Source organism: Nanorana parkeri, unplaced genomic scaffold, assembly GCF_000935625.1.
Source record: "Nanorana parkeri isolate BGI_ZX_2015 unplaced genomic scaffold, ASM93562v1 scaffold289, whole genome shotgun sequence".
Lineage (NCBI taxonomy): Eukaryota > Metazoa > Chordata > Amphibia > Anura > Dicroglossidae > Nanorana > Nanorana parkeri.
This window is the reverse complement of record NW_017306557.1, coordinates 1091581-1103931: the sequence shown is the minus strand read 5'-3', so window position 1 is coordinate 1103931 and position 12351 is coordinate 1091581. Positions and strand designations below refer to the sequence as shown.

General features: G+C 39.7%; 1 protein-coding gene across 1 annotated transcript in view; it reads left to right on the top strand.

Annotated features, from left to right (window-relative positions):
- Positions 1-12060, top strand: part of ZC2HC1A (zinc finger C2HC-type containing 1A) — a 43753-nt gene extending 31693 nt beyond the window's left edge. Inside the window, exons 9-10 of the mRNA XM_018557553.1 lie at positions 6008-6109; positions 11616-12060. Of these exons, the coding sequence (XP_018413055.1) occupies positions 6008-6109; positions 11616-11802 (289 nt within the window). The 3' untranslated portion in view covers positions 11803-12060. The remainder of the gene's footprint in view (positions 1-6007; positions 6110-11615) is intronic.
- The last annotated feature ends 291 nt before the right edge of the window (positions 12061-12351 follow it).

Here is a 12351-nt window from a genome sequence, read left to right as displayed (position 1 = left end):
ATTATGGTCCATCCCGTCTGCTTCTTCCATTCTTGCCATGGCAAGAATGACATCACTCTGCTCCAGCAGAGCTCCTCCAAGCCTCTTGGGAAAACCGTGCCGGATATCCCAGGAGGCATCCACTGAGGAAGGACCATGGGCTGCATCATCAGGAAGCCAGCTGCAAGAACCAGAAGGAGACAGGTGGCGCCTAAAGATGACAAAAGACAGATGAAAGTATGGAATCAGATATGCAACTGCGTTGTGGCAGATCACAGCAGAATAGCGCTAGCTTCACTGGGCGTGCGAGTATATTTGTTCAGGATAACCCAGCATAAAAGGTAAAAGGCGGATGGAAACAAATTAAACCAAGTTCTTCGTTAAAATGTCACATAATCGCAAAACGAATATCCCTGTTTGTGGAAGGCCCAAAGATTATACCCAAACAAATCGCATGATAAATACCAAAGATCTGACAAAGCTAAACTGAACTAGCTTCCATCTAGAGCTGCAGCTAACAATTATTTTCAAAATCGATTAGTTAGCCGATTATTAAGTTCGATTAATCGGATAAAAAAATACATTTTAAAAATGGCTCCAGTGATGGGACTACTAGTTTGTATTGAGATTGCAGTCCATCACAGGCGCAAGCGTGCAGCGGTGGAAGTAAAAAAGAAAAAAAAAAGTGGTGTGCAATATAGTGAAATGAAAAGTGTTAAATTATACAGCAATGAATGCAGAATGGCGCAGGCTATAGAGGACTACAAAACCCAGCAATAGTACATTATACAGCACAATGCAGAATACCGCCAGCTATAATGTAGTATTGCTGGGTTTTGTAGTCCTCTATAGCTGGTAACACGGTAACAGCTGTCTATAGGGAGATAGGGAAGTTTTGACAAATTTCTTCTCACTTCCCTAACAAGACACAGATAGCAAAAAAATAAATAATACAGAGGTTCTAACCATTTCCTACTCTAACCAAAGCTAAACAAAACTGCTCCAGCATTCATAGGAGGGCACAGCGCTGAACCTGTGGGTATACTGCCACCTTCCAGAGGTAAATGTGGAAAAGTCCAAGCATGATATATAATTATGCACAGCAATGTTTACATTGTATTTGCTGCAAGGATTTGATTTATGGTTTGCAGTACATTAACATTCCAACCAAAGTAACATTAGGTAGCAGACTTCCCGCTCTCACTTTTTAATGTACACTTTGACATGGACTTTTATATAACTTATAAACTGAGATTTACACACAGCTTTCTGCCGATTGGCTCTGGATCTACTGATTGTTTAGACGTGGTTTCCTCTGAAGAGCCTCAACATAAACTAATCTCACGTTGTAAAGGAAGGTGTATATTCACTTTTCTGGCGAACCCTGACTTAGCTCTCATGCACACTACATTGGGGGGAGTTTATCAAAACTGGAGCAGACAAAAACTGGGGCAGCTGTGCATGGCAACCAATCAGCTTCTCTCTTCACTTTGTTCAGTTAACATTTGAAAATGAAGGAGAGAAGCTGATTTGTTGCCATACACAGCTGCTCCAGATTTCGTCTGCTCCAGTTTTGATAAACTTCCCTCATTGAGTTCAGTTGCGTTTGGAGCTCATTTCTAAAAATGTGGGAAGTGGTTAGTGACCATGCTGTGTGTTTCCAAATACTTTCTGGGGATGAAGAGACAGATATAGGTTCTAGGAACCAAGTGGCTAACAATATTACTATGCTGCCTGGTTCTGTTATAGCTGATCACAATGTAGTATGCTTCTAAAAATCACTAAAGTGTCTGAGCAATATTGTAGAAGCAAAAATCAAAAACGTAAGCTAAACTCCATTATTAAAGCATCCTACAAAGTGGAACATGGGCAGGGTGCTCTGACCTTCTGCTGAGGGTGTCAGGTCGAGGATTGCAGATAAATTGCTCCTCCATACCAAGTAAAGAAAGTAAAAGTGAATATACTTGATAATTTTAACAGCTCTTAGTTTCAAGATAATATTTTTTTCCCCAGACTAGAGATGATCTTTAATTACTTAAATGTTTATATTGAAGTCCGGACTCCTTCTAGATGAGTTGGCAAATACTCTAATAAATGTGATCTGTGGTTTAATTCTTTGCAGACACATGAAAAGAGATAAAATCTATCCCATGTTCGGAGTCTGGAGTGCAGACTTTGTTATGGCTCACCAATCCACAGAGATTTATGATATTTACAGATCTGAAAAACAACAGTGTGTTTGCAGACCGCAGGCAGAATTTGTGTTGGCCACACACACCGATGTTTTTGGCGTGGGAGATCAACTCTTTCTGAATGGCCAAACCTACAAGTGTCACTAGTGTTCAGTGGTGGCATTGTTTGGCCTGGAACAACATTCTTAAGGTTGAGGCTTATGAGTTCAGAAGAAACTGAGAAACTGTTGACATCAAGTTGCCATGAGGCGTTTTGTGCCTCATTTCACAGTGCTGCCACTAAATCATACTGAACTGAGTGACTGACAACTGAGCACACAAATCAACTGCTACTGTCAGATATACATGACCTTGTATTGAGATAGCAAAGGTAGATTAGCCCTCAGTCCTGGCAGCTTACTGCTGTTAGTTTTTCTGTGCAGAATTCATCATCAAGCTTTGCCCATCAGAACAGCTTGGCATTCACATGTAACATTGAGACAGCTGTAGGCATATACAGGTGAAACTCGAATAATTAGAATATCGTGCAAAAGTAATTGCAGTAAGTGCTGCAAAAGGGGCCCAAACCAAGTACTGAGTACATATGCATGCTTGTACTTTTCAGAGGTCCGATTATTGTTCTATGTACAATCCTTCTTTTATTGATTGCATGTAATAATCTACTTTTTTGAGGTTGGGGATTTGGGGTTTTCATGAGCTGTAAGCCATAATCATCACAATTATGACAAATCACGGCTTGAACTATCTTGGTTTGCATGTAATGAGTCTATCTCATATATTAGTTTCACCTTTTTAAGTTGCATTAGTGAAATAAATGAACTTTGCACGATATTCTAATCGAGTTTCACCTGTATAGGCACCTTTAGGTGTCTGCACTTAATACCCGGCAGCATTTTTTTTACATTTTATTTTCCTAACCCTGCCGAAAGATGCGCCAAGCTGAAAGCTCAGATAACCACTGATCTGCCAAACATACAGTATTTGTAGAATGAATCCATCCATATTCTTTGGACCTTCAGACACCATCAGCTAAGACTCCTTTGGAGCATAGCAAGTTTTATCAGGTTTATGGTTACTACAATTTTCCCCATGATAAGATGGCTCTAGCACTGGCAGCAGCACACCTCCTACTTCTGCTTTAAGCTGGCCTACAACTATAGATTATCTGCAGATTTTCTATGGTCAGATGGAAAAAGTGCAACAGATTCCTCCATCTATGCTAAACTGTATGGATGGAGGAATCTTCCACTGGGCCAAACTTCAGTATCTTGCTAGTCGGCCCTGCTGGCTCTCAAAATACCTGAACAATCTGATTGGATTCAGGTATTTTGACAGCCAGCAGGATTTTCATAGCGCCAACAGTTTGCGCAGTGCTTTACAATATAAGAAAGACGTTACAATCACAATACAATTCAAGACAAGATGGTAAGGAGGGCCCTGCCCGTGACGGCTTACAATCTAAAAGGGAGGGGCAAGTGAAACATGAGGAGGTAGCTGTGTGGGAATGAATTGTATGAGAACGTGATAGTTCACTGGTTAGGTTGAGGTGGGATAGGCTTTCCTGAAGAGATGAGTCTTAAGGGATCGCCTAAAGGCAGTCAGAGTAGGAGATAGACGGACAGCTTGGGGTAAAGAGTTCCAGAGGATGGGAGAGACTCTAGTGAAGTCCTGGAGGCGAGCATGGGAGGAGTTGACGAGGTAGCTGGAAAGCAGAAGGTCTTTGGAAGAGCAGAGGGCAAGGTTAGGGTGATACTTTGAGACAAAGTTTGAGATATAGCCAGGAGCAGAGTTGTGGATGGCTTATATATTGTCACTTGACTGAAAGCTGCAAGCCTATTTGGGTTGCTGACATCACATCACTACCCAGTGGCAGTCTTTGGGCATGTAAAATGCACATACAATCTTATCAGAAGATAGATGTTGAAATAAAGGATCTTGCGACAGGTTCTTTTTAAATAGAATCTGTCACTTTGCCCATTCAGGCCAGGTTATCTTTTGAAACGGACCTTCGCCCACTGGTGCTCACCTTTGCAAAGCTCTCAAGCTTTTCCATTGTTCAGATATAAATACCTGGTACTTCCAGCTACGGAGGAGCATGCGACTTCCCCCCAAGATGCAGTGCTTGGGCCCAAGCGGCCAGTTGCCATACTGAAAACTCACGAAGAGAAAGCGGAAGAAGTTAACCCGGAGTGAGCTTTGAATGGGGAGGCTTTTTCTTACAAGAAGACCTGTCGACAGGCAAAGTGGCAGGACTTCGTTTAAACAGGAATAATATGTAGCTACATAAATATCATACTGTTACAGTTGTATAGTTTCCATTGTATTCATGATTTCCCATGACTGCAGATCCCAGGGGCTAGGAAGATATAGGTATCAATGAATCTGAATGTGTCTGCGAAGATGATTGTACCCTGGTGATTTTCCTGGAATGCTTCAGTTCTGAGTAATTGGAACTGAATAGCGATATCACCCTGGCTGGTTAGAATTACATAACCATGGATTTCATCCATGAGAAATGTAAAAGAGAATTTTACAGTTGATGTACGTCATTGTAAATCAGCTCTACCCTGAATGTACTTTTAATGAAAAATTGCTACCTATGTTTATGACAACCCCATCAGAATTGCTTTCAGGTGATAATGGATCTACTTTGGGTTCCATTGGACCCCCTTTTTTCACATTCACTTTCTGTGTGGACCAGACCTGATCTGTGGATTTAATAAATGGCCAATGGGCTTATTAGTGCTCCTTATGTTAAAATTGAAATTCATGATTTGATCCTTGGGCCACAGTAAAGTAGAACTCCATCCAAATCTTTTTTTTTTTTTTGTTTGTTATTAATACGGTAGTGAAGGGCTACAACCATTCTTGGGTTTATATTGTCATCTTTCTTCCCATTCGAGAACATTTTTCCAACATCCTGTCTGATTAACAATGGTCATTGAGAAAGGAATTAATAGGAATGGTTCCCAAAGGGGATCCAAACATCAATGTCAGAAATTTTAACACTTACTAGTACTAGGGTTGCACAGATACTAAGTACAGTACTCGGTACAAGTACATGTACCGATACTTTTGAGCTCCAAGACTACACTAGAGAAAAATTCAAAAATTAGGAGGCAGCTGTCATTTGTAAGGAGCACACGGAGCTCCTGGGATTTGTACATCTCTGTTATAATGTACGATTTTGTTTTTATAAATATGAATAAAGGGATGCACAGATACCAGTTTTGCGAGTACTGGTACTTGCCGAGTACTTACAAGTACGAGTACTGATGCATTTTTGTTTATTGTCATGTGACAGTTTTTCTAAAACAATACAGACTAATGATTTCAGGACAGTGGTGGAGCACCAGAGCCAGGTCCCAGCTGCAACCTCTGCAACCCCGGGAGTTCTCATGAAAATGCCAAGTATCTGCACTGGTACTCGAAAAGTATCTGTGCATCCCTACTTACTACTTAAAAAGAAAAAACATTTTGGTTGGTATTACACTACGACTTAGCTTGGCTTGAAGCCAGAAATGTGATCCAATATCTGTGTTGCCTTTATTCAGTTGCATTGCTACTAAACTTTTTTTTCACGCCCTCAATCCAAATGTAAAAAAAAAATTAAAAACTGGACTGTACATACGTTTTATGTAAATCACAACTCAGTCTACAAGTACCTGCACAAATGCCTGTGTTTCAGTTCTTTTGTGTGTACCCAAAGGCACCTCATCAAGGAATGGGCTGGTCCATTAAGCTCTTAAATGTGTTTCTTTTCAGACCGTTGCATAATGTAATTTGCAGTATGTTGCATTTCTGAGCTTATTTAAGTAATTGATGTGTCATTTCAGAGGTACAATTAAGTCAAAGACACCGCCAAGTTTGGCCAGAAATCCGCCGTCAGCTGCATCTGCTAACAAAAGGAAAACCTACAATGCTGAAAACTACACCAGGTATTGTGTACTCTTCCAGAGTGTGTGCCTGATCACGTGTACATGTGTGCTTCCTGTAAGGCTCCATTCACACCTAGGGGACACCTATTAGGCTCAATCTTTTTTGAGCGTTTTTTGTGTGTATATTAAGTCACACGTTTTTGTCAGATTTTGGCACATTCATTTGAATGGACGAAATGCACGCAAAAATACACACACAAAAATCGCAATGTGCGTTTTCAAGCGATTTCTATTAAGTCTATGCGACAAAACGCGCTGAAATCTGCCCCAAAGTAGCTCATGTACTATTTAGAGCGACAGGCATATTTCTGCTTGCGATAAAGCTCACAGATGTGAACGGGTAACATGGAAATGAACAGGATTCCTTGAGTGGAGCATTTCAGCTGAATCGGCTGCGACAATACACCTAGGTGTGGATGGAGCCTAAAGCTGCATTCAGCTTATGGTGATTGCTCAGAAAACTGCGTCATATCTCAGCAGTAGCTTTTGCATTACATTTAACCCAAAAAACAAACAATGTAATCATTGCAGCTTACCAGATGAAGTGGCTGCATTATTTTTCTTTTCTCAGGCCTTTTTTATGTACATTTTTTTTTTAATACTTTTTTATATTAAAGAACAACTCTGGGGAAATGTTTTATTAACCCTTGCAGTGGGGCTACGCCCGCACAATAGTAAAGTGCTCGTTTGTGTCTAGGGAGGAAGATTAAAAAAATTATACTCGCCTGACCCTCTTGAGCCGGCTTGCTGTTTGACTGGTCCCTGGAGCCTATGTCTCCCTCTGCTGCAGCGGTCTATGGTCCCATAAATCATCAAGTTCTATACACAGTGTATACATGGTATACATACCATTGTAGTTTTAAAGGTGGAAAGGGACTCCCAAAATCTCAATTTTCAAGGAATTGCCTCTAAAAAATATATTCATCCACTGTTTTTCCACAGCTCCACCTTGAATCAATCTTTGTAATTGTTTAATATTTAACATAGTATAAGTCAGTCTATCTTCAATGATCCTATTTGTACTTAAATGCACCTTATAAATACTTATTTCCTATGCTCCTCAGCTCTTTCTAGTGTCCATAATGCGATATTATATTATAACTTTTGAAATAACATTTGACTTGAAAAGAAAATATATCAAGAATAATTTTTTTTTCATCTCGTACAGAATGAACGTCTAGAAATACACAGGGCAAATGGCTCTACGAATTGTTTATAAATAGACCCCTAGGAGTCAGCCATTCCACTAAAACCAATGCACTCCCTATGTGGTTCATTTATTATCTCCGCATTTGTTAAGCAGGGAAACTAAAGCCTTCTATCAGCAGTAGAATTTTGTCAAAAAAATTTTTTTTCAGAACATTTGATCCATTTTTTAATTGTTATTGGGGTCAAATTCAGAATTGTTTTCAACCCCAGTTACACATTAAATAATCTAAGGCGCTGGATGAAAATGTTTTCTCAACCAACAAAATTCTAATAGTGAAGTCGGTTTCCATTCAGGAAACTCCTTTCATTCCAAAATCAAATGTTAAATTAAAATGAAATTTCGAATCACATTCTACATGTCTCTGATGGCATTATGGAATGTTCTGATGAGATACATTTTTTTTGTATGAATATTGGTACAAAAATCTCTCACAGGATTATTCACAAAAGGGTGAAGAGATTGGAGAAGGCGGAGAAGTGAACAATCTAGGACAACATAGCTGATTTGGAAAGAAATCTCCAATTCAGCTCACTTTCCAGCTCAGCTATATTGTCCTAGATTGTTCACTTCTCCAAACTCTTCACTCCTTAGTGAATACCCTGTCAGTGTATGGGCCGGCTTTAATGATTTCAGATTTTCTAACTCACTGAAAAAGTTCTGTGCAATCTGGCTGGTCTTTACCTGTTATCTGTGAGAAGAGGGAACAACGTGCCTATCCATAGGAGACCCCTTCACTCCATTTGGTAAATTATAACTGCAAAGTGCGACAGACCACGACTATCTTCCTGCCCCTCCTCGTGGGATATCTGCTCTGACTTGTAAAAAAAATAAAAATTAAATGGAATGATAATTTATAAATGTAATTTATTTTTGCACTAAAGTAAGCTCACTAGATGCTGCCTACAGTGTCCTTAAATAGGATGCTTTGTCGGGAAGTCACCTTTATTTAGGGAAATGTCTCTGGCCTTCTAATCTCAAATATTTTTCGTTTTTCTTAAAGCTGCTGACCCATTTACACACTGAGGTTTGTGTGCCAGGTTGTAGTTTGTGTTTATTTGGCCCATTTACAAGTTCTTTTCCTGTTGATAAAACTGAACAGGATGGATTCTTAATATGAACCATGTGGCCCTGTATGGATTAGGATGCAGCAATTTGTTTGGATTCCATGAATGATTTCCGCTATGTAAAGAGCTTTCCAGTTTACAAATCAGCACATACTTTTATTTCCAGTTAGGGTTATCTTCAATCTACAGCTGTGCAAGGCCAAACATGCCTGTACCTTTTCACCTAACTTTTAGTTTAGTTATTTCGTTTGGGATAGCACCGAAATGAGTGAGAACTTCTATTTGGTTTTCTGTCTGATGCCACTGGAGAGATTTCCCATCTCTTACTTGCTCCTGTGACATCAGGGAAATAAAGGGGCTGAGGGGGTCACTGTGAAAGGAATACAAAGAGTGCACAAAAATACATGATGGGGGTCTAGCCCCTCCCCACTCTGTTAAAGGACTCTAGGAAACCACATCTTGGGGAAGTAATGCTAGCCTTACAAAGCTAGATGTCTCTTGTTAAAGTAGTATTAAACTCTCCAAAAGGAAAATTCTCATCAGTTACTATGGGCAACGGCACCTTGCTCTTATTACATTATACCTTAAAGTAGTATTAAACTCTCAAATTATATTTCAATAATGAATTCAGATCAATTAAATATGCATTGCCCAACAAAGCATTGCTGTACATTTTTGCCCTAACACAATCATGTCTCTCAGTTCAGCTTCCCTGTACTTCCTGTCCAGTACTAGGTCACAAAGGACAGTGCAGACTCCAGCAACTGTTTATCTACTAGCTTGGAGTAGGGAGGAGAGTGGCGCGGGGGAGGGGTGTTCAGCTTGATTTGCTTTGCCTGTGTGTTTGTGGAGACGCACACACAAGATCATTCTTGAATCCACATTCCTCATATGCAAATTTGCACTTGACATCAGTTTCAGACATTTCATAGATCATTCAGAATTAAGTGACTAGTGCATTTGACCTTCTTCTAAGCTCCATCAACCTTGTTCATCAAGCTTTTGCATTCATAATGACTTGCATGAGGAGAGAAGCAGTTCTGACTCAAATAGAAGTCTCTCGACACAGGCCCTTACTAGTGCAGTTTGTTAAAAAGTCCTGCTTGCTGCATCTTTAAATGTAGGTTTTCCAGAAAAACATGCCTTACATAGGGAACAGTGGTAACGCATGTAAAATGCATGCAGAGCCTGCTCACAGTCAACCTAAAAAGTAGAAATGTGAACAGGACCTAAGTATTCATTTTGCTGCCTACAAATCCTGTAACTGAGATAGATAGTACTGTATTTTATCTCTTTAGTCTGACCCTTTGCTGCTCCACTGTCCTAATGTCAAGGTTTTACTATCTAGAAAGTTATTTGCCAAAAGGAACTTTGGTGTAGAGTTTTGTTTGCCCTCTGCGTGACTTTCCAATAATGAACATAAAACAACAATTCCCAGAGCAGGTTTTTAATGTGGTCTAAAATTAATGAAATGTTCAAATTTGCTTTATTTGCCAAAACCTCTTTATTGAAATCTCTTTGTGAGGCTGTTGCGGGCCTGTGAATGTGGTCTACAATGTCCATTATAGGTAATCGCTCATGAATGACATGTCTCTCACCTTCAGACAATGTAGTACAGAAATTGATTGTAGGGTCAGAGTTCAGGAGCAGAGTCATGTGTATTTGGCCCCATAGCCTTTTAAATGCGAGTGTGCTCCCATTAAGATCTACGAGGCCAAAACACAGGATTCTGCCCCAAAAGACGCTCATGTATTTTTTAGAGCTTTGTGCGACTACCGACAAGCAACACAAAGCTTAGGTGTAAACAGGGGCCATTGAAAACAATAGAATGCCTCTTTTTGAACATTGTCAATTTTAGGGAAACAAGCTACAACTTGCCTAGACGTAAATGGGGCCTAACCTTTGATGAGAGAATATAGAGTCTGCCATTGTTCATCCCTCCAACTGAAAATGCTAGTTACTTGACTTGTCATGTGGTTTCTCTTATCTCAACCCTAAATAAGCAAGCATTAAGGATGTCTGACAATTCTTTGACTTTCATGATTATTGTACCTGTTCCCCATGTACAAAAGTTTGGGAACTGGAACGTGTTCTAGGCCTGCTGTATTTTGTTTACTTGTATTTACAGAGGGGACACGACAGATGGACAGCAATGCTTTACCTTCATTACACTGTGAGCTTTTTGGTAGCAGTTCATTACAAAAAGTACAAAACAAAACACCTACTTCCACAGAGTGTTGAAAGCAGGAATAGTCAACCTTGGCACTCCACCTGTGGCGAAGCTATGAATCCTATCATGCCTTTGGGAGCCATGTCTGCGGCTGTCAGAGTCATGCAATGCCTGGGATTCATAGATCTCACCACAGCTGTGGTTGCCTATCCCTGTTCTAAAGTTCAGAGTAGTAGGATTTTACATTGGATGCAAAGTTTTCAGTAGTAGGATTCTACATTGGATGCAAAGTTCAGAGTAGTAGCATTCTGCATTGGATGCAAACTTCAGAGCTGCAGCATTCTACATTGGATGCAAAGTTTGGAGTAGTAACATTCTACATTGGATGCAAAGTTCAGAGTAGTAGCATTCTGCATTGGATGCAAACTTCAGAGCTGCAGCATTCTACATTGGATGCAAAGTTTGGAGTAGTAACATTCTACATTGGATGCAAAGTTCGGAGTAGTAGCATTCTACATTGGATGCAAACTTCAGAGCTGTAGCATTCTACATTGGATGCAAAGTTCGGAGTAGTAGCATTCTACATGGGATGCAAAGTTCAGAGTAGTAACATTCTACATTGGATGCAAAGTTTGGAGTAGTAACATTCTACATTGGATGCAAAGTTCGGAGTAGTAGCATTCTACATGGGATGCAAAGTTCGGAGTAGTAGCATTCTACATTGGATGCAAAGTTCGGAGTAGTAACATTCTACATTGGATGCAAAGTTCGGAGTAGTAGCATTCTACATTGGATGCAAAGTTCGGAGCGGTAGCATTCTGCATTGGATGCAAAGTTCAGAGCAGTAGCATTCTGCATGGGATGCAAAGTTCAGAGTAGTAACATTTGACATGGGATCGAATCGCGGAACCAATTAAGTTTGTGAACCGAGGTACCACTGTATATTTGCATGCATGAGAATTATTACTTTTGTGTATCCTTTGGAATATTTAATAATATTAAATGCTTATGCTTAAGATTTACAGAATTGTTTTATACTATTTCTTATCTTTAAACTTCTAGGCCTGATGGGAAGACCGGATACGGTGTTGTGGACCATTCAGAGATTGTTAATGGTGAACGTATAAAATCTGAAGATAAGAATGGGTCGGGACAGCTTTCCAAGTTCTGTCACGAATGTGGCACGAAGTATCCTGTCCAGTGGGCAAAATTCTGCTGCGAATGTGGAGTAAGGAGGATGGTTCTTTGATTATCTCAAATGACGCCAAACGCATCTAGACTGCACACATGTACTAATAAAGTATAATCCTGGGCTTGCTGTTGCTGGATATATAACGCATAATCTAACTGGAGCATTGCTGTGCCCATGGGCAAACTGTTAGTCGATAATGAAGTTGCCATCAAGGTAATTTTTATAGGTTACTGGATATATGAGGGAAATTAAAACAAGGGTAACTATACTAAAATATCAAATCAAAGCTTTAAACCAGTGAACTAATCGATAAGCCTAAAGCATAGCTTAGCTTATGTATAATAATAAAAAATATTACCAACATACCTACAGAACTATAAGATAAAGTTATTGTTGTGATGGCAGTACTTTCCTGCACACATCAGAATAATTGTTGAATAATACCATTCAAGGTCAAAGTTCACCTTGCTGCAGCCTCTTCTCAGCATGAAATCGTTGCATACTTACACATTACTTTAATTGGAACGTAATTTTATCTAAAACCAAAAACAAATGATTATTTAACCTTAGATGTAGTGGCTGCATTAGTTTTTATCTTCACTGGGT